Source organism: Rhipicephalus microplus, chromosome 4 (assembly GCF_043290135.1).
Source record: "Rhipicephalus microplus isolate Deutch F79 chromosome 4, USDA_Rmic, whole genome shotgun sequence".
NCBI classification, from domain to species: Eukaryota; Metazoa; Arthropoda; class Arachnida; order Ixodida; family Ixodidae; genus Rhipicephalus; species Rhipicephalus microplus.
Window position 1 is genome coordinate 107,874,464 of NC_134703.1, and position 22,712 is coordinate 107,897,175.

The window sequence follows — 22,712 nt, forward strand, 5'->3', positions numbered from 1 at the left end:
GCCTGTGTCTCTCTACCCGCTCAGCTCCCACTACGGTTTCCAGAACCACAATAAACCGCACTGGCAGTATGCAATGATCCTGGCTGGGGTGAAGCCTCTGAATGGTGGGGCATGCACTAGAGCCTTTTTCGACAGGGGAGAGAGGTTAAGAAAAGGCATAGAACGGGAAAAGAAAGACAGAAACAGGCGCACCCTGCATGCGCTACGATGAATGTGACGACTCACGCTGTTGTGAGCCCTGACAATCCATCAAAAAAACAACCAACTGTTCGAAAATACGTTGAAATGCACTGTGTTTATTAAAACAGTTGCATCTTCCAGATGAAATTTTGATGTTCTTACCAGCTTTTCTAAGTTTTGTTCAGGATCCCTTCAAGCGAAAAACAGACACTTGTGAAGGCATTATACATAGTACCAGCAAACAGAGTACCTCTCTTGGGTATCCTGGCTTTTTGAGTGCCTCTTTAGGAACAACATTAATAAGATCTAACAGACAATTATGCCAAGAAAAGTACAGGTGACGTTATTAGAAGTAACTGTAATGTAAATGTGAATAATGAAAAATGGACGAAAAGGTAACTCGCTGTGGGCAGAGACTGAACCTGCGACTTTCAAATTCTATTGAGATAGTTTGGCACAGCTAAAAGCAGGCGATTTCTACCTTCATGCAGACAAGTCCGTTTGTCGAACCGTTGGCTCCAGTGACATTTCCCTGTTCAAGAATTTCCTCTCCAAGCCTACTTCTTTCACTGAACTTCTGTCTTTTTTGGATTCCTTCAGTGATGTCTCTTACGTTGCATATCAGGCAATTAAGGCATAAGCTTTCACGTGCCTTTTGAATCTAAGAGAATATATTTTTAGGCTGGCTGGTCTGTTACGTTCACTGAAGCCATAGCACTGATAAAACAGGCACCACAGAATGATAAATGACCTGTGCCCTTCCTGTGGTCTTCATCTCATCAGCACTATGGCTTCATTGAACCTGCCTCTATACTCTGGAAAAAGAACAAATTGGGTGCCCGTGTCTTTCAGTTCCTGTTTTCATTTTGTCCCCGTCCTTTTAGCAGCACACCTCTCTTCCTCAAGTAATGGACTGACTAGCTCAGCAACATGCCCTGCTAGACTAGTTGAGCTTGTAGGTGAAATTCACTTTCAAGGACTAGTAACAGTGCTTGGTTATGATGAGCTTTTAAAACGCGGCATGTGCACATGCATCAAAGGCTAAAAATCAGGTTGTTGTATGTCAAAATAGTATAATTGTGATGACAAAGTGAAAGATGGGAAAGGCACAACTAAGACTTCATATCAGTCGAATGGAAGATTTTACTGCAAAGAAATAAAATGAATTCAGAGTGTAAGAAAAAAAAAAGGAATAATTAACCCTGCATGGTAGCATAAGCTTTGTTGCTTAAATGAAATACTAACGTAGAACACGTTCCTGTGTCTAGGATATGGTGCCTTTGATTTAATCAATTGATGGGGCTTCTAGTAGCCCTTGGGAATTATTTCTAGGCCTTGTTTCGATACAGCTTGTTGCTGCATACAAATTATTGCAATGTGACTGGTAATTCTCAATCACAATAGTGATAAAAACATTAAGGAAGCTATCACTGCAATCACAGAATGCATTGAATTGTGGATCTTACGTACTCGGCAGTCTTTATTTGTTCGAGAAGAGCATTACTACAGATAACCGTGGGCTAAATGAGCTTTTATTGCAGGAACAAACACATTTCACAAGGTCCACGCATGTTGAGCATGGAGGAAAAAGATAAGTTTGTACACAAATAAACACTGGACATCATCTTGTCTACTTTGGAGCAGGCTCTTCGAAGTTGTCTAGAAATTTCTCCTGCTTCACGGCGAGCACAGAGTACGCAACTGCATGATATGTCAAGGTGCGTGACACACAGCAAGAGATGAAGTTCACAAAAGAAAAAAATAAGTTAAACATGCAAATGAAGGTCTATCTGTTGTGCTAGTTGGCCATGCGTAGCTGTTCAGGGGATTGCTGATAAATACAAACGAACATATGGTGCATAGAGGTAAGACCACTAGCCCTCCTTCAACACTTCATCATTCTCAGCTTCTTGCAACAATCTCCAGTTTACCTTATCGTGTGTGTATGGATTCCATTTCATCCTCCCTGCGAATTTTGTCTCTATCGAACTCTCTCTCTACCTCGACTGTATTTCCCATTTCTCAGTAACCATTCTGTTGCCCTCACTGCCCGCCAGTTATATATATATATATATATATATATATTGAATTAACTTGCAGATAGCACATAAAAAAAGGATCGTATTTACTAACGTTTCGGCCGTGGCACGGACTTCGCCTTCCCTTCAAGTTCTATATATATATATATATATATATATATATATATATATATATATATATATATATATATATATATATATATATATATATATATGCAGTGAACTCCCTGTAAGACGAATTCTTGCTTAAGACGAACACAGGAATGTTTGTTTGGTTTCTCATAGACGTAATGCAAAGAAGATATGCCTAAGACGAACTGCTTAACAGGCCTCTTCTGTTAAAAGGGGTTTCAGCGCAAGCACGAAAACGCTAAAAGAAAAGCGTATGGAAGGCAAGGAACAAATGGCAAAAAGGGACAACACAAGCCCTGTTTGCCTTCCGTTCCTCACCTTCAATACACCTTTTTTTCAGCACTTTCGTACTTGCGCTGCAACCCATATTAACATGAAATTTAACCAACTAGCCCAAATAGCCATTCTTCTTCTGTTAAGACCAACTCTCACAGCGACCAACAATGGGAATTCTGCTTAATGAACATTATAGTCTTGGTGGGGGCATTCAGGCGACCAAGAGCAAGCAAAATTAAAAACTTCCTGGCACAAAGACTCAAAGCATACCGAAAGCAAATTGGGACGTGGATGGAAAAAGCGAGATAAGTGGAAAAGAAAGGTCAGCACATAAAGCTGGTACCTCCCTTGCCCCTAGCTGTAAGGTGGAGAAAGGGCCGGCTTTATCAGTAAAGAAAGCAACAAAAAGCATTAATCCTTTTGTATTTTCCTCACGTTCTTCAGTTCCCCAACAGGAGTACAGTGGAGAACAGAAGAACACAAGAGCTTGGTTAGAGGGGAAAATGCAAGGAAATGACGGCAAAAAAAAAAAGCCAAATAAAAGTGTAAATGGGAACAAAGAACACATTATAAACATGAAACAGAAACCACATATGTGGCATTATTACTCCCATTAGAAGAGTCAGATGCATTGTTGTTGCCGTCACACAATGGTGCCTGAACACATGTTGTGGTCAGTTTGCGTTGTTTTGCATAGGGCCTGTGCGCATCATATCTGTTCCCACTTGAATGCAGCAACTTGTTATGTGCTATTTTCATTATGAAAGTGCTTGACCCAAAGGAAGGTCATTTTGCACACTATAAATATATCTGCATCGTGTCTTCTTTGTGTGCTTGAGGCTTGTGATCGATAGTAGCATAAACAAAAGCGTTCAGCTGCATATGCGTCAGCAAAGGTTACTGCGGGCTGAAATTAAGAAAATATCTGAACCTCAGAGAAAAGCTTGCAGACTTTCATTGGCAACTTGGTGCACATTGGCTTTGCAAGGTAGTGGTATGCAATGGAGGCATATCTAAAAATGATAGCAAAGCCGGTAAAACAGCCTCTTAGAAGGCAAACAGCCAGAAGAATTTCCATTCTTTGAAGAAAAATGTTGCTTGTCTTTTTCTTTTGATCTTTTTATAGGGTCGCACTACAGTTTTGTTGTTAAAATGTGGCAGCAATTTATTTATGAGCATATTTATTATGAACTCATAAAATCAAGTACTAATTAGATTAGTCTAAGTACTCTACTTGAAAGCATAGTCGTTGGCAAGCTGAGCCAAACAAATGATTTTTCTTGTTCTTTTCCCTACCATTTAGGTATACTTCATTCAGCGTTCTCAAGCACATATCTGGGCGTACGGCGTACTTGGCAAGTTAGAATTTGATTGTGGGGGGCACTTCTGATAAGACGAACAAATGATCGTGGTCAATTAAAGGTGTGTGTGTGTGTGTGTGTGTGTGTGTATATATATATATATATATATATATATATATATATATATATATATATATATATATATATATATATATACACGCTTCGACGACGTTGGTGGATTTTGTGCTTCTTTTACTTCGCCGTGCACAAGGCAGAACAGGAAGAAATAGATTTGAATACCCGGCATTCGTCGCGATGTCAAATTAGAGAACTACCTGCCAGCAGAACTGCGCAGTATAGTTGGCTGATGCAATTGGAAGAAAGGCGACGGCGTTTGTCTAAACTATAAGCAAAGCGCGCATTGAGGAAGCACGCGATTCAAGGATACATATACCACACACTCCTCCGGCAAGGAGAAACCCCGTCATCAGGTTTCGGTGGCGGATCCGCTTCAACCTACGCACCCGCTCCATGTTCTCCCTTTCTATAATCTTCATGTAGTTTAACTGCGCCGATCCACTCAGCTCCTTCTGAACGTCGATCTTGGGCATTACGTTGTCCCCTGACATTGTGCCTGAAAGAAACAACGCGAAGGTGAAACTGGTGAAAAGCTCAAGCGCAACTCGCTAGCAGACGTTCCGAGTGCATGCCGCTCCTCGGTTCGTCCAAAGAACAGTTTCGCAAGATCGCAATAGCCAGAAAAAGCTCGAGGTGTCAAAGCGCAGTCGCTTACCTCTACTTTCACCCGAATTAGTCGCAAGTTCAGCAGCGAAATGCAAAACATACAAGCAACGAAGGAATTACGCGCACATAGCACGCACATGGGAAGGGGACACAACGGCACAAGCACAGACACTAGTCGAACGAATCCACAAGAAGCCAAAAACTTTTTTCATACTATTTTTATCAAAGCAAATTCAACTAAAATATTATGTATAAAATAATATTTAAAACAAAATTTAAAGTTTACTGCAGTAATAGTTTTAGTCGTTTGACCAATGTGATTGACTACTAATTTGGTGGCTACGAATAAACTGAATGAATCAACTTGTATAGCGCAACGGCAGCCATATTATTTGTTGTGGTTTCCCTTCATACCATGATTTTACACACGGATGTTGGATATATTCTCCGAATTGGCTCCGATTAGGAAGCGTACGTCATAGCGAGAAGCTTGATAATGAACAAAAATGGGTAAATATTCTTTCGCACATTTTCACGGCTCCCCGAACGGATGCACATTTGACAATGTTTATGCTTTGTGAAGCTAGCCCTAAGAAAGTGACCTTCAAATGTGACTCTTTTTGGCGATCATTTGAGCTTACGTTCAAGAAAGACGCTCAAAAAAATCAAAATCCTTGAGTTCTTAGGCTGTAGAAAATTTATGTTCCTAGCGTTAGCGTGCGCTCGTACTCGTACGGTAAGATTAAACACTTTTTTGCGTAAGCCTAATTCTGCTCTTGCTAAGGGACGCGAATGTGCAATGTTTAGGCCTAGTGCTCTTCGGCCGACTGGTGTTCGGCAAAAATGTCCTAGCTTTGCAACGTTTTTGTCCTGACGCGCCTACATTGCTCCGTTTTGTTGCGAAAGCGTGTGTGCTACGTCTTCGTTTTCGGGCAAGCGATTGTTCAGCGCGAAAACCATTGCAAAATATCCGCTTTCTGTCCGCAGTCCACTCTCGCTTCATCCATTCTATGTAAACAGTAGGTATCAATTATGTGTAATCGCGAGTGATTAATGTGAAATTCTGCGCCGTTCGCTCGGCTTATGTAGCCTTCGTGGTGCGTGGCGGCTGTGTCTGACGCGATTCAGCAATTGTTGCCCCGTTTTTTTTTGTCCGCAGTACGAAATTATACAAACAGGGACAGTTGAATGGATACACGTACTGCATTCGGCAAATCTTCGAGGAAAACGCTCTTGGTTTCTCCCACGGTAGCGGTAACGCCACGAAGCTCAACAACAAGTGTCACGGCTTCGCCGCAGAAGAGCAGTGAGTATACGAAACCCTGTTTTCGGTTATTTTGTCGTGCGGTTTTTTTTGTCGACGCGCGCGTGTGTGTGTGTGCAGTGCTCTCGTTTGACAGGTGTCGGGAAGTCGCGCGATTGCGAGCGCTGGTGGACGCACGGACATTACTGTGCGCGTGTAATGCCGATTTATTACTGCGTGGCTGACATATGCATTGCCGTGAGGCATTTTTTCCCCCTGTGGGGGCGAGGAGGTGGTGCAATTTCCGCGAGCGTAGTAGATAGGCTTCATGACGTACGGAAGCACCGCCTGCGACCAGAAGGTCGCATCCCATTAGCGTGTGGTGTTTGGGCGCTCGCAGTTAGCTGGTGTGAAACCCTGTCGTGAGCAGTGTGTTACACGCGCATGTCTTGTGGGCCTTTGTTAATCCTGCTCTGCTGTGCCTCATTCGATCATTATGAGCTTGGAGGCTGTGTTCCTAGTTAATTTTTTTTTCTTGCCTTCGTTTTTGTGCGATTTCATGCAGTGTCGTGTGTTGATTGGGATAGTTATGAAAGTGGCGTTTGTATGCTGAAATTTGCGGATCTCCATTATTCTTGCCCGTTAAGCCACAATTCTTCAGGATGTTCACATGTATGTACTACATATAGCCTGATTATAATTTCATCAGTGTCATATCTGACGTTTTGTTGCTTCTATTATTCACCTAATTTTTGCAGGGTTCGCTCGAACAAGGATGAGCACCTGTGGTGCAGAAATGTTTATATAATTGTCTTCACGAGTTATTATCGTATCACTTTGAAAGTGGTGTGTTTATTTTAACAAATAGCTGGCTTTCTTGTTAGCCGTAAGCATTTTCATTTTCTTTGCTTGGTGTGGTGATGCTTGAAATTTATTTGGTGCTTGTACTGCCCGCCTTGATAAGGTTTAAGGTCTGAGATAAGGTTGTTGACCCGGAAGACCTGCCTCAGTCTGACAGCCCTCATGTAATCTCGGTATTTTCCTGCAGCAGATAACCTTGTTTTGCACTTTTTTGATTAGGAAATAGGCTGCATCTGCACAGCAACAAGCTTCACTTTTGTAAGGGTTGCAAGTTTCGGTTTTTGTTCTGACCTCCCCCCCCCCCCTCTTTCGTTCGTGGTTGATATGCTGTACATTTTAGTTTGCATTATTAACGGGCTTTTTTTTTTACATGTGTCAGGGGTTCTTTGAAGCTTTATTTAAACATGATTCAAATATTTATTCCTTTCAAAGCACAAATAATAATAGATAAAGCTACATAACATTGATGTATAGCATGTTGAAATCACTCTTCAAATTATCATTTAAAGTGGTTTAGGGACGGCATTACAAACGCTACAGGCAGAGCCTTCATGCCTATATGAGCATCTGCAGATACATTCTGTCGAATGTGTAATGTGTAAAGCATGTGCAAGGCGTAGTGATATCAAAGTGTAAGGGTCTACGAGTTCCATCTAATAAATAATGAATAATACCTCAAAGGCCTCAAAAACTGGACATTTGGTTGAAATTAGGAATTTTTGTGATACAGGGGGTCCTCTAATGCAACCAAGGCTGGTAACAAAATTTTTTTTTATGAGACATAACTGTAGGCGTTTGTGTAAATTGGTACAAATGGCTAAGAAGTAAGAGCTGAGCACATACTAAAAGTTACTCAGCATATAAAATAAGCATCAGTGACATTTGTAGGTTGGCTGCACTGTAATGCTCTTCTCTAATTATGCAGTCTGGTTCATAGACTGGCATGTGCCTTAATACGTGGTCAAAGCAGCCTGTCTCAATTCCGTAAAGTGCTTCTGATTATCAATGCACTGAGCTCTAAGCATACATGTTAGATGCCCTAAACACAGCTTAATTGTTGTAGAAAGCTGCTTGTTCCGAAGAGTGCATGTGTGGAATGGAATCTGAAAGATGCAGGAGACTACTAATTTGGGTGGCTGCTTATAAAAAGAAAAGACAGGATGAAGCATAACGCCCTGTATTGGCCAGTCAGCCTTCTTATCAGTGTACCACCTTGGACTTATGTTCAAAAGTAGGAGAACGAATTTTAGGAGGCTGTTGAGCAAGATGTTTTGCTCATAGCATGTGGAAGGGTAGTCTTATTAGTTGCGCTTGAATATATATTTTTTTCTAGTGCTATCTATTGAATGAAACATTAATTTCCAGTTTTTGTATCCTTGTAAGTCAGCTGGTAAAGCAGCAGTTGCATCTTGTACTGACATTTTTACTGTAGGCTCCCTGAGCGCCGTCATAGTCCTCTCTGGGCTGCTCTTAACATGTGTGGACCCCCCAGAAATGCACTGCCGAGGCTATGACGTCGGCTTTTGTGCTCCCATAGCCACATCCCAGAAACGAGAGGATCCTCCTCTCTATTAAAAAGATCTACATTCTGTGCATGGTAGAAAAGCATATGCGTAGGGTTGGTTAGCAAGAAATGAGGGTAGGTGTTATTTTATAGCTATGACCCCACCATTTTGGTTGATAGAGACTTTTTCAGCAATGGGAAATACTGGAGCCAATGTTTTTGAAGTGGAATTGTTAATGTGGTGGCCTTGGTAAAGGCAACTTCATAGAATCGCTTCTCGAAACCCTGGCTACAGCAGAATTCCTCATATATGTGCCCTTGATCACATCGGGGCTTTACCTCCGAGATCTTTTCGTTTTGTTTCCACTTGTATGATGTGCCTTACCGATATGAGGAGTGTTTCCTAAGTTCACCTGGGTCCATCGTCCTCGCCTTAGAAATCTTGCATGGCACAATTCCCACACTAATACAAATATGCCGGCCCTTGCTTTCTTGATGCAGGGTTCACAGCTAAGCCAACTTACAACTTAAAGTCTTTCTACAACCATTAACAGTTGTGTTATGCACATTAAGAAGGAAGCATGGATGAAAATGATCAGCATGATCATCTATGCATCTATTGTCGATGTCAGCGAGATAAGGCTGTTGTGATTATGAGCATAAAGATGACAATTTGAATATGCATTTATGTGATTAAGCAACTTCGCATTAGCTATCCAAATTATAGAAATAAACTTCCAGGTTTTACCTGTATAAAAGGTCCATGTAACAGAAATATACTTGCAGGTTTTACCTGCATAAAAGGTCTATGAAACACTTCAAGCTGAAAGAACTCTCTTCTAAAAAAAAACATAAAAATAAAGCAATAACCACAGTTGTCCTACGTCGGTGCGTTTTTCATCCCCCTCACGTCATCATTCGGTGCCTCGGGTATGATTGATTTCCCTCTGTGTTTATCTCTTTGTTAAGACTAAGATGCTAACCTTTATGATACATTCAGTTTGTGCATGCTTTTGTTCGTTCTACGAAAGCTGTGTCTTTGCCCTATGAAGAATCTCTGAGAAAGAAGAGTATTGACGTTAGACTAGCGCACGTGATTATTAACGTGCTTATGACTGCTTAAAAGCAACGTACGAAATTGGCGGGATGTGTCGTGCTCGCATTTTTTTTTTTCAGCTTTTTTTTTCCAACCTCCAGCTGCTTACAAAATTTAAAATTTTACTTTGACAATCATTTTGGGTTATAAAGCAGTGTAGAGGTGGTTTTAAATAGAGTAGCCTCCTAATTACTGTTGAAATGAAAATGTCAGTGACTGATTTGAAGTGACATGCTCTTGCTAAGCATAAGGTTGCAGGTTTGATGCCTGGCTGTGGCAGCCATACCCCAGTGGGAACAAATTGTGGAAATGTTATAAGGCTCATATTTGCAGTTGCATTGTGGGAAGACTTCTGCGGCAGAAATGCTGTTTCATTTACAGCATCTTCCATGTCTTTCTTCGAATGCTGACTTGATTAGATTTTGACAAAAACTTAAAAAAATTCTGGGGTTGTTTGCTATGTTGCATACTCTGTGTCATAATCTCTGCCAAGGCATTGACAGCTGTCAATCCTAAAATATGAAGGCGTCCATCAAGTTGATTAGTTTAAATGCATGCCCACAACCGTACATGATGGCAGTTGAGTAAGAAGGGGAGATTGAATATGAAACATGTCTTTTTTTTTTGTGTAAGGAGCAGTGACATCAACTTGACGCATGTCGCACTTTTTGCATCAACGTGTAGCTATCTATACCCTAGCAACGATTCGGTAGTAATATTGCAATGGAGGGATGAATTAATATATGTAATATCAATAAGTATGACCAGTATCGAACCCAATTCAAAATAGGGGCAAAGCCCGCCAGTTTTTAGCGCTGGCTACTGAACCACAGGTCGCAGGATCAAATCCCAGCTGTGGCGGGTACATTTTTGATGGAGGCGAGAAGGCTGTGGGCCCGTGTGCTCAGATTTGCGTGCACAAATAAAGAACCTCAAGTGGTTGAAATTTCCGGAGCCCTCCACTACGGCCTCTTTCGTAATCACATCGTGGTTTTGGGATGCTAAACCCCACATTTCTATCAATCAACTTTCATTGCTGCCAAGCGGTCACTTCTCGTGGTGCCGCCTTATCTGATCACGTGGCCACACCAAATGGTGACGCGAGTTTCGCTTGACATTTCGTCTGCTCGGTGCACACGTGTATAGCCATGTCTTCGTCACCCCCATTGTAGTCGTCGTTGCCATCAGCGTCCGCTATTGACAATAAAAACACCGAAGAATATGGAATAACAGCAATTTGAAGCATAGCGAATCATTTTCGGTTCGATCCTCTTCTAAGCAGTGGTTCTGAAATCGACGCCGTACCAAGCAGCCATGGGGCAGCTGCAGACGCACTCTTGGATCACGGTGGCTTGTAAGACATGCATGCATGTTACTTGTTCATGATGTAGCTTTAAATAACAGTTGCACTCACGACTCCACGATAAATCATCCAAAGTGGCACAACGAGAATGCAGGATTTAGACGAACGCGCCGCATGAACCAAGCAAAACAAAGCAAGTGTTGCCAGGCGTTGCACCAGACGGTATCACATGTAGGCACCATGATGACAACTCAAAAATTTTCAACATCGCTGCTCGCTCATCATCACTCAGTGCTTCAGGCGTGGCCTAGAAGCTTGCTGAACTCTTCAAAATACTGTCATCTCATTGCTCAGAACGTGCCGTTGAGCCTTTGGACGCTTTTCGCTCTCGAAATAGAATAACTTCATACATAATGGACGCCGTTCATACTTTGCTAAAAAAAACTCGTGCATACCAAGCAATCGAATGAATTCCACATCTCGAGTTTGAAATTTAGTGTCACTGCTCCTTTAAAGAACACCTTGATTATTGCCATGTCTGCTAGTTATTTTCTTCAATTTAGCTTCCAGCTGCATATTTTTAGGCTGATTATACTGAGCTTAGCATTGTTTGTGAATTGTGAAAGTACTTGAGCTTCTTGATGTTTGCATAGCTGAATAGGTGTAGCGTCGAGCTAGTGTGCTTAATGAATGGTGTTGAAGCCTTGCATATAATTAACCTACCCTTGCATACCAAAAGTCTTGCATACCATTTTGGGTGTGGGATTTTTGTTTGAATCTGATCTAGCTTTGAGAAGTTGCTTCTTCAGTAAAGCTTTATAGGGCTAGGGTGTGCTGTTAGTATAATAAATGTTTGTGCCAAGTCACAGAAATTAAGGCAACACCACTAGTCACCACTGGTTCACTAAGAATGATGGAAGCACATAGGCATCAAATGCAAAGTTATATGCCAAATAGATTAGGTCAGCACCACCACTTACCACTGGTCCACTAAAAAAATGAAAAATGGATCATTCCACGCCAACTGTCACAACCTTGGCAGTCGACCATCTGCAATTTATTTGAAAAAAAATTCGGAACTATTTACCTGAAGCTAAAAGTGTTTTCCCAAAACACTTTTTGCGAAAAGAATTTTCAAGTACTGCAAGCCTCGTGTGAATTTTTTCGGAAAACTCGCAATCGTAGCTCGTAGAACAAGTCGAAATTTTTTTTTATTCCTGAATTAGGTCAAGACAAATTTTCACCTTTAAAACAATGGTAGGCGTTCTAGTTAAAACAAGTTTTGCAAGTTTTTATGCCTTCGTGGATTTTTCGTGGTCTGAAATATGGAGAATATAGTCCATATTAAAGATTTTTTTTTCATGAAAAGACATTAGGCAAAATGTCAGAGTTGACATTGTCATATTTGCAGAATGTCTTACTGTTTTACCAAAAATAGTTTGTCGTATACAACGCAAAATAAAGTTTACAGGTGGTTACAAAGTTGCAGAACTATTCATTCTTGCACATGTACGGCCATGAATTCAACATTGAGGCGGTCCTACTATAAATGTGGCCAATAGTAGATTTAGGAGCAACCTTCACTGGCTACTCACTCGGAAAGATTTACCGAAATAATTTTCGTTTTAAGCTAGAAAAATATTTTTGAACTTGTGTGTTATCGCTCTCAGGCTTTGGACCTGTCTGTAGCCGTAACAATGCTTCCTAGCAGTAAGTACAAGCTGCATGGATGTAGGGATCATCTGCACAACGTAATCAACTTTGTCAGTGCTTATTTAAATTATTTACAAGCTAGTATTGCCTTTAGTGCAGGAGAAACTTGAGACCTACTTACTGACTGGCATCTGGCCTCATGTACCTGTTTGCTGGCAGCCTGCGTAGTATGCTTACGCAGAACTGGGAAGTGGTATTGATGTGTGCAACACACCGCTACCTATATGCTAACATTTAGAAGTAGGAAGAGCACTACGATGTTTAAAAATAAAGGTTTGCATCGCGGGACAGGTTGCAGTTAGGACCAACACAATCGTATATAATTGACCATTTGGCTTAAGTGACCTTACGTTGGTGCATAACTGCAACTTAACTGCTGACCAGCGTATCCCCTTTTTTTGTTTCTTTTCACTTCAATTGATCCTTTTCTTCATCCCGCTCTTCCTACTTCTAAATATTAGCATATAGGTAGCGGTGTGTTGCACACGTCGGTACCACTTCGCGGTGCTGCGTAAGCATACTACGCAGGCTGCTAACGGACAGCTGTATGGGGTTAAATACACTCAGTAAGTAGGTCTTGCGTTTCTTGTTCACTGAGGGTAATACTAGCTCGTAAATAATTTAAATAAGTACGGGCAAAGTTGATTACTTTGTCCAGATGATCCCCCATCCGTGCAGCTTGTATCTACCGCTAGGACGCATTGTTATAGCGTATAAACACATGCGAACCTCGAGAGCGGTCACATACAAATTAGAAAATGTCTTTCTCGCTTAGAGCAAAAATTAATTTGATTAAACTTTCTGAGTGAGTTGCCAATGAAGCTTGCTACTAAATCTGTTATTGAGCATATTTTTTGTAGGACCACCTCGATGTTGAATTCACTGCCGAACATGTGCATAAATGAACATTTTCGCAACTTTGTCTCCATCTGTAAACTTTATTTTGTGCTGTATATGCCTGAAAGTATTTTTGGTCTGCTGTGAAATATTCTGGGAATATGCTAATGTCAACTATCACATTTATCCTAATGTTGTCTTTCTATGAATAAATCCCCAATGTGGACCATATTCTCAATATTCGAGGCCACATAAAAAATCCACGCAAGTGTAAAAGCTCGTAAAACTTACTTTAACTGAAGTGGCTACCATTGTTCTAAAGGTATAAATTTGCCTTAACCTAATTTAGGAAGAACAGATTTTTCGACATGTTTTACAAGCTATGAGATTTTGAGATTTTCGAAAAAATTCACATGAGGCTTGCGGTACGGCAAAATTTTTTTTGTAAAAAAAATGTCTTGGGGAACACTTTTGGCTTAGGTAGATGTTTCTGAATTTTTTTTTTCACGTAAATTGCAGATGGGCGAGCACCAAGGTTGGGACAGTTAGCACAATTGGTGTTTGCCACCAATTTGAAGGCACGTGTGGCAAACATATATTGAGATCGTTATGACAAGACTACACATGTTGTGAAACAAAATGGAACACAAAAATGCAAGTACCATCTTATTAAAATGGAAAACTTTATAAAGGAGCATGTGCTATCTTCAGGAGAGGCTTTCTCGACAAATATTTCGGATTTAGTTGCAGAGTGTTATCTGAAATTTATTGTCACACATGTCTTCTGCTGTACAGCTTTGCTGGTCATACGCGCCTGAATCGTCCTTGATTTCTAGGCAGTAGCCATGTGGTGCATTCATGTATTGCTTCATTGCTGATGGCGTTAATGTTGACAGTCATCTTGAGATTTAGAGCTGTTTTCAAGTGCCCATTTACGAATCTGGCATTAGTTGAATGAATGGAGCTAATAAATATTGAATTCTTAAAGGGCCAGCAAACAACCTTGTGGCCCAAAATTACTAATGGAGAAATAACTGCGCACTTGTGCAGTGTGAATATGGTGCCGCAAGAACATTATGAATAAGTGCTGTAATGAGGAAGTTACAGGGCTTAAAACGACCCATGTGTGCTGGTTTTGGTTTTTCACCTGTCCTCCCCACCATTTTCAAAGCCCAGTGGAGAGGAGTAGGCGTAGCCCTTAGTTGTGACTATGCCCACTTTGTCAACGTCACAACACCAGCGATAAGTCATTGGCGCGCAGCCAAGAACCGAGCATGGCTTCGGCCTCGTCGGCATGTGTTATAGTGGCGTGTGGATCAAATGCGGTGTGAGGAAAAGCATCTTTTCCCTAGCGGTAAACAAGCCGACGGAGCCGGTTTACTGGTCTCTTAAAACGACACTATTTAGGAAGGCTTGTTCAAAAAATTTCTTGATGGCAAACACTCCAGGACGACATCAGAAACTTTGTGTTTAGGAAAGGTCAGACCTTGCAAAAATTTAGTGCCAAACGTGACAGATATCCAGTGTGTCTTGCTGGTCATGGGATGGGGCCTCTGCTGGGGTTGTTTATTCACCTATCAAAAAGCCGCTTGTCCTATCTACTAGCATGTGGGTCTGTCAAAAATATCCATAAAAGTTTTAGTATGTCATAAGTTAGGGAACTGTTTGCTTTGAAATGCTTTTCCTCAGCCCAGCATGATTTCATAACGCCTAGACAGCTGCATCGAAATTTCGTGGTAAGAAGTATTGGAAGCTCTGAGTAATTTTTTTATGCCTTTATGACATTCCAGCCGTGTATTCTCACATGGGACTATGTCTTGAAGTGCATTTACACTAGAGCGACACAACATAGATGCATTCGATTGGCTGACGAATTGCCTGCCGATGATGTCACCAGACTATCTGGTCAAACTAGGCCTACGATGACGATTATGCTCAAACTAGGCCTACGATGACGATTTTGCCTTTAAAGGCAGCATGTTGTCGTAATGTAATGTAATGGTAGACTGGAAACACCAGCAAAGCGCATTGGTAGACTTGTCATTAGGTCATCAGGAGATCGGTGGCCGAGCGAAAATTTGTCCGTGTCGTTAATTCTAAGGAGGAATGGGCACAAGGGGGAGATAAGGAGGCCCCACACGAGAGAACCAAAGGTCTTAAAAATCACCTTGCGTACTGAATAGACGTCTTTTCCTCACTTCTCTTTTGTTTGCCCCATCTCCATCTCTTGACGCCGTCTCACCTGTGTTACTGTAAAGGGCATGAAGGGGTTTCACACTTTTGTTACCTCAGTATGTTGTGTCTTATGCTGCATATCAACAACACAAAACCTCTGGTGCGTGAGAAACGGGTGCACAGTCGCAAGTAGCCAGGTTGCGGTGTCTAGTTATGTCTCAATAGCTACTGACGATAGCTGGCAAAGGGGAACTTTTTATTACATGGTTTGCTTAGCACCAGGAAGTGAGCCCCCTTGCATTTTTTCTGAAAATGTCTGCACATATTATGTCTTTTGTTGTACAGTCAGCGTTTACTAATCCCTTACCACCTGTATGTATGGAAAATAAAATGGTGCCAATACTCTAGTATTATTTATTTCAAGCAATAATTTTTCTTATCAGTAGTCTTTTATGATAAATGGACTTTCCCAAGGTCCTTCTGTGTCTCAGGATGGTGTGTCTCCATGAATTCCTAGTAAATATCGCCAAGCTTTGAAACCACTTATATAATATATAGATGCTGGCATCACCGGCACCTTGATCCTTGTGTAGTGTGCTGCGCGAATGAGTGCACTAACTAAGCCATGCTATGGGCTGTAGCCTTTTAAGGTTCCATTTGCACGTGCATGCCATCTAGCAAATTGGGTCATCTTATAGCTCTGATTTTGAATACTCTTCTGCTCTTTAGGAATGGAAAACTAGGGGCCCCTGTGCCAGCCCGCCTGTACACTAGCCCGGCAACTCTCGTGGACGGGTCGCTCGTTGGAGGCCGCAAGGAGCAACGGCGACAGCGTCGGGCCGCCCTGTCGCTACCTTCTGAAGGAAAGCTGCGCTTTGCCGACAGGCTGCGGGCCTTGCTCAAGCGTGAGAATCACCAGTCACCCCAGCCCGGAGGCGCACCCCATGACCCCTATGACTTTTCAGAAGCCCCTTCCTCCGGTTGTGTGGCAGCGGCGGCTGCCCCATCGGTGCGGCAAATTCCTGTCTCTGCCCCACTCGCCACTGGCGTATCCTTGCCTGTCGTGTCAGAAGCGCAGCGGGCGGTCGAAAATGGCAGCCTCGGGCGGCAAAGCTGTGAGCTGCCCCTCAACCACAGGAGCATCCAGCCCCAGGCAAAAATCTTGCCCAAGGAAGTTCCACCCGTCCACCAAACGCAGCAACTCCAGCGGGTGCCCATTGTCTCCCAGCCGTTGTCGTCTGTGTCCTTTGCCAAGGGAACCACTGTGTTTGGCTTGGCAGAAGTTAAGCCAAAGATTGTTGCCACAAGTAGCGGTGGCACGTCAGTCGTGTGCAGCAGTGGCACTGGGACCAGTGCCGCTTCTGGAGGCCCAGCCAAGCTGTCAAAGACTATGAACCGGCTGCAGGCCAAAATTGCACAGAATCGAGTGCTGGACAAGCTCAAGCGCGCGCAGCAGGACACTGGTGGGCACGTGTTGAGCCCTTCTAGTCACAATCATAATCACCGGGTAATGGTGTCATCTTCAGCATCATCAGTTTCATCGTCACTGCTTGCTGGAGCAGTGTTTGGGCATGACAGGCACGAAGTTGCCAAAGCAGGTGTGTTAGCAAGGCCGCGGGAGAGGCCTGGACGGGACAGGCGTGTCAAGGTGGTGCCTGTGGCCACGGCGCCTACGGCAGCAACCACTGATTTGGCAACCACTCCTGCTGCTGCTTTGAGCAATCTGCGGCGTTTCTGGAATGCGGAGAAAAATTCTGGGACGGAGGAGGTGGAGGCGGCAGCCGCTGCTAGTGGAAGTGGTGGTGGTGGCAGTGGTGGGGCTGTCGGAGGCTGTGGCATTCACCAACTCCCCGGTGCGGGTATCCAAGGAGGTGCAGGTGAGAAGCGTGTCTTAATTAATCTGGATATATGTGAAAAGTGTGTAGGTAGACATGTACTGGTTGTTTTTATCTATCGACTGATGACCTTTCATGATGAATATTGAACATGTGTATTGACAAATATTTAAAAAAATCTGCCATGAACCACTTCGCTTTCAAATATTAGGTAGTCATCTGACTTGCCATATAAATAAATGTTTCATATATTTCTGGTATAAAAATGAGTGATTGGAGTGTGTAGTGGTTTGTCCTTGTAGCTTTTTTGAGCCACCGACAATCGCATCTAACCTTCACCACTAAGTAAAGTTGAAGCTGCTGTTTGTATTGTTGTGGTGACGATCAGAGCATGAGTTTCTCCTTTTGTTGCTGCAACAGGTTCGAATTTTTTGTGATGGCTTGAACATATTTTCAATCTCTTCTCTCAGCACATAAGATTAATCTGTTTTTTTTTCTGTTTAGCTTTTTTCCGTTTAGCCGTTGCTCTGCTCGTACTAAGTTTGGCAAGCACTGCATGGTTGCTGACTGTACCTTGTTATGTCAAAACCCTTGCTTTTTGAACTTTTAGCTTGATACACAGACTCATTGCAAGTAGTTTAGGGCCAAACTGTTTGTGACTGTATATGCAGCGCTAAGATGTGCTTGCTTTGTGTGCTGCAGTGTAAATGAATGTGAGCAGACTAAATGTACTCAACAAGGCGTGGGTGTGACAGATCGCAAAAAAGAAAAGAAAAATGCGTTACAGCAGGTAATGACAAATACAAGGAATGCGGAAGTTGTGCCACAATAGAGGTGCCAATTTACCTTGTACTTTAAGGCTTCAGGTATTGAACAACATCAGGCACTTCTAGAAGTGTCTTGTATGCTTGAGGCAATGAATATAAAAAACTGTCACATTTCTACTGTCAGGTCAATTTTTTATTTTTATTTATTTTACCCTCAGGGCCAAATGGCAATACAGAGAGGGATGGGTTTTTTTCAATCAAAAATGTAGATGAATAAAAAGCAGTGAATACAGTTAGATCGTACAAATAAATCTCTTAAAAGTACAATGTCTTCTAATACACTATATAATAATACATGTTAGGTAATACAACACCGAACATAATTATGCAATGTTAGCTATTGCAACAAAAAGAACTTATTACACAATGTTAGCTAATGAAACACAGAACAAGTTATCGCTAATAGCAACAATGTCACCGGGGAGTCTGTTCCACTCCTTTGATGAGCAAGGCAAAAATTAATTGAAGAAAGCTTTGTGTTACATGAAGGGATGCCTACTTTGCGATGGTGGTCAATGTGGCGGGATATGTGCTGTGGGCGAAGTAGTAGTTGGTCATGCAAGATGTGATGATGGTATATCTTGTGAAATAGTGTTAAACGGAAGACTTTTCTGCGAGGTGCTAAGGAAGGGAGTGCAAGAAAAGTTTTCATGGTTGAAATGATCGCGGTTGTGTTATAATTTGACAATATAAAACGAACGGAGTTATTCTAAACACGTTCAAGGGAAGTTACCAAATTATTATAGGCAGGGTCCCATACGACTGTAGCATATTCTAGTTTAGGGTGCATTAGTGTTTTATAACGCTGCAGTTTTAAACCATATGGAGCGTTAAAAAAGTTGTGTCGTAAATAGCCAAGCATGCGGTTAGCATTGTTAATAATAACAATGTTAATAATGTTAATATAAGGTGACCATGATAATAAGGGTTGCAGCGCGAGCACGAATGTGCTAGAAGAAACAGACGAAAGTCGAGATACGGAAGGCAAAGAGGACAACACGAGCGCTACGTCCTCTTTGCCTTCCGTACCTTGACTTTCGTCTGTTTCTTCTAGCACATTCGTGCTCGCGCTGCAACCCTTATTATCATGAATTCAAACCAACTAGCCCAAATCGCCATTCTTCTTCAATGCATAAGGTGACCAGTTGAGATTAGTTATGTGAACTCCAAGATTCTTATAACAGTTAACAGAATCCAAAGGAATGTTATTAAGATAGTAAACAGGTGAAGTAGTACAAGTTCTTGATACACGCATGATTTTACACTTTATAATGTTTAGGTCCATTAGCCATTTTTGCACCATTTAGCTATAGCATTAAGGTCAGACTGCAATATATTAATGTGATTATTGCTAGTAATTTCTCAAAAAATAACACAGCCGCCAGCAAATAGATAAATGTTAGATGATATAACAGATGACAGGTCATTAATATAAAGGAGGAACAACAGGGGGCCTAAGACAAGCCCTTGCGGAACACCAGAATGAACTTAGCGAGAAGAAGAATTATGACCGTTTGTAATAATGAATTGTGATCTGTTAGTGAAAAAGCATTCAATTCACATTAGTAGGTTACTGTCAAGATTTACTGGTGTAGCTTGTAAAGTAGCAGGCTATGGCAAACCTCGTCAAAAGCTTTTGAAAAGTCTAGAAAAATAGAGTCAGCATGGGATGATTTATCAAAAGTCTGATGTAAGCGATGAGTGAATGATATTAGCTGTGTTTCACATGGATATGTTTTACGGAAGCCATGTTGTGCTGACGTGAAAAATGAATTTGATTCTAAAAAATTGACTATGTTTGTAACTATTATATGCTCGAGCATCTTACGGGGAAGCTTTTGATAAAAGAATCGTTAAGAACAGCAGCGCAATGGGCTTCACTAATTTTGTTACTGGATGAGTCAATCAAGGAAATAAGGGGCGTTAATAACTCGCCAGAATATTTTTGCATTATTTTGTAACATAGACTGCAAAACTAGAGTAAGGAAGTTGTCTTTAGCGGATTTCAGTGCCGATGGATGATGCAGATTTACAGGCAGCCCAGCGTGGGTGGCTAATAGATAAACATCTTGCTGCACGCTAAAAATGTTTCTTTTGGTTAGATAAGCGTTTGATGTAAGCCTTGTGCCATGGCGCACACACATTAGATGTGATGGTACGGCAAGGGATATACTTATTGGTTAGTCGTTCAACTTTAGCTTCAAACATATCCCTGTTAGACTGCACTGAACGTGTATCAAAACTGCTTAAAAATTTATCAAGAAAAGTTGCTAGTTGACTGTTAATCCTGTCAAAGTTTGCTTTTTTATAGTCCCGTACCGTTTTCTTTTTTCATTATCTCTATTAGGACAGTGTGCATTAAATGAAAATAAAAATAATGAATGATCATAGATGCCTGGTGCATAGGTAACAAAATCTGGTCGGTTTTTTAATATCAGGTCATGAATGCTGGCACTGCGAGTAGTTGGCCCTTGTCTGTAATGCTACTACTTGTGTCAGGGAAAACATTGAACATGGGTTAATAAATTCACTTGGTTGTGCCGAAGATAGTAATGAGTAGGGTGCATCTGCATTCTATATTATACTAGGGAAGTTAAAGTGACTTATATCTGTGCAAAGACCGCTGCTCTCGTGCCCACTCAATTTGTCATTTCTGGGGAATGTTGCTCAACTTATTTGTGCCTTGCAAAATGAATTGTGTGCAGTTAAACCAGCGTACTTACTTGAAAGTCATTTTGCACTCAAGTTTCTCTTCCTCGGCTCTTGCATGTCAAATTCAGATAATTTCTTATAGGCTTAACAAACCATGTGCCATCAGGAAACGCATTATATGTATGTGCAAAATAAGATATAATGCCTCCATTTTGTTTAGTATGAAGTATTAAGATATGTACTGATGTCAGTGAAAGTGCAGTTTTGTTATGTACACAGACATCAACATTAACATTCCATACTGCTAAAAAGCAGTATGGAATGTTAATGTTGATGTCTGTGTACATAACAAAACTGCACTTTCACTTGTAAAGAATTGTCATTTGAACTGGCTAGGCATGATAAAATGTATCTACTTGAAGGGCTTGGTTTCGTCAAGAATATAAGCCTTCATATTCTTGCCATCGACTGCACTGGATCAGAGCAACAGCTCTGGCTGTTTGCAGTGGACTGTGCATTATTCAAGATATTTCAGTGCGCATCAAACTTCATGTGCTCACTTGGCCTGGTTGGATGTCTGTCGACATCATCGTTTACAAATGAGGCAAAAGCTGCAGAAATGCCACTACTGGTGCATTGCAGATCTGGACAGCTCAGATAGCGATTCCAGTGAAGATGAAGATGTTGCTGGAGATCGAGCGCCTTCTTTATGGAACTGGGACCTTGATTGCAGGTAAGCATTGAAGTGGCTTGTATGTTGTCTCGCCATTTTGCCGTAAGCTATGAGTGCACTTGTTCGCTTCTTTTCTATTCTTCCCCCTTTTCAGTGAAGTGTGCTTGGAAGTAAGTAGCCTTGGTTCTCTTTTGTTGGTGGTTCAGTGGAAATCATATGCTGGTTTTGTGTGCACAGCAATGGGAAGGTTCATCTTGTTCTTATTTTTTTAAGAAATGCTGTTCATTGTATGTACTGTGGTAGTTTTTAAGAAAGCTTTGGTTTTCTCTCATTTAAGAGGTACCGTCTCATAATAGATATCGTGTAAAATTAGGCTTCCATAACAGACCCACATTGCTTTCTTTTTCTGAGAGGTTTTCAACTGTTTTGGGGGATTGTTCATTATAGAGGGAGGATAAACGGTGAGATTTTTAATGTGAATGTTCATGTCTTGATATAAATAATAAATCAATCATTAATACTTACCTTATTAGTACCAAAAGCATGCGAGTAATGCATGCTCGGCGGACTCTCATGATTTTTCTAGAAGACTCTAGAGTGTCGAGCATTCCTCCCAATTGTACAAGCCAGGCAATGAATCTCCAGAATAGCAGTCTTAACCCTGCTGCAAAAATAAATAAAAGACAGTGGTTAAAAAATTTTCTTGTCTTGGTCTGTTGTGTGCTGTGTGCTTGCTAAATCACTTTCACCTTAGTACATGCTGTAGTTAGTGATATCACTAACATCTTGAGAATCTTTCATACCTGTCCATGATGTTGCTGTAGTTATGAGAAGCAATGAATGAAAACATACGCCACTTTTTTTTTGTCATGTCCCCACTTTCATTGGTCATGTAATTATTGTTGCTTTTCAGCGTACATTTCCAGTTCTTTGTTTTCAAACAGAAGGACAAGTAAGCATTGGCACGCTATTTCATGAAACTGCCTCCCATGTTCTTGCATACAGGCATGATAGTTTGATAAAGGTTAAGATGAGATGCCAGGCATTTGCTTGTTTAGACTGGTTTATACATCACAGCATTGTATAATCAATGATGTTTTTGTTACTTTCTAGAAGAACAGATCGTTGAAGTAAAATTGTTGGCTTCCTTGCTCTGTTCCAGAATAGTATTGAGGTCAGATGTTCATAGTCTAACATCCCTCCTAGTATGTAACTTGTTCATTTAAAAAGGATGTGGTCTTTGTTAAGTACTACAGTTGAACCCCATTATAACAGACATGTATATAACAGACAAATGGGTATAAGAGACACATACGTGCCT

General features: G+C 41.4%; 2 protein-coding genes across 2 annotated transcripts in view; one reads left to right on the plus strand and one right to left on the minus strand.

Annotated features, from left to right (window-relative positions):
- Positions 1-1,692: 1,692 nt before the first annotated feature.
- Positions 1,693-4,853, minus strand: Ccdc56 (Coiled-coil domain containing 56). Its single transcript, XM_037423297.2, has 3 exons — positions 4,722-4,853; positions 4,377-4,562; positions 1,693-1,881 (listed from the first exon to the last, which is right to left on the minus strand). The coding sequence occupies exons 2-3, from the start codon at positions 4,555-4,557 to the stop codon at positions 1,811-1,813; spliced, it is 252 nt and encodes an 83-aa protein (XP_037279194.2). The 5' UTR covers positions 4,558-4,562; positions 4,722-4,853; the 3' UTR covers positions 1,693-1,810.
- Positions 4,854-5,041: 188 nt separating this feature from the next.
- The window catches only part of LOC119172258 (uncharacterized), a 49,463-nt gene continuing 31,792 nt past the window's right edge, over positions 5,042-22,712 (plus strand). The window contains exons 1-4 of the mRNA XM_037423298.2: positions 5,042-5,182; positions 5,832-5,978; positions 16,134-17,281; positions 21,361-21,451. Of these exons, the coding sequence (XP_037279195.2) occupies positions 5,169-5,182; positions 5,832-5,978; positions 16,134-17,281; positions 21,361-21,451 (1,400 nt within the window). The 5' untranslated portion in view covers positions 5,042-5,168. The remainder of the gene's footprint in view (positions 5,183-5,831; positions 5,979-16,133; positions 17,282-21,360; positions 21,452-22,712) is intronic.

Coding starts and splice junctions, on each gene's coding strand:
- Ccdc56 (XM_037423297.2), bottom strand. CDS start 4,557: ATGTCAGGGGACAACGTAATGCCCAAGATCGACGTTCAGAAGGAGCTG. Junction 1,882..4,376: donor CGGAGGAGTGTGTGGTATAT/GTATCCTTGAAT, acceptor CATATCATGCAG/TTGCGTACTCTGTGCTCGCC.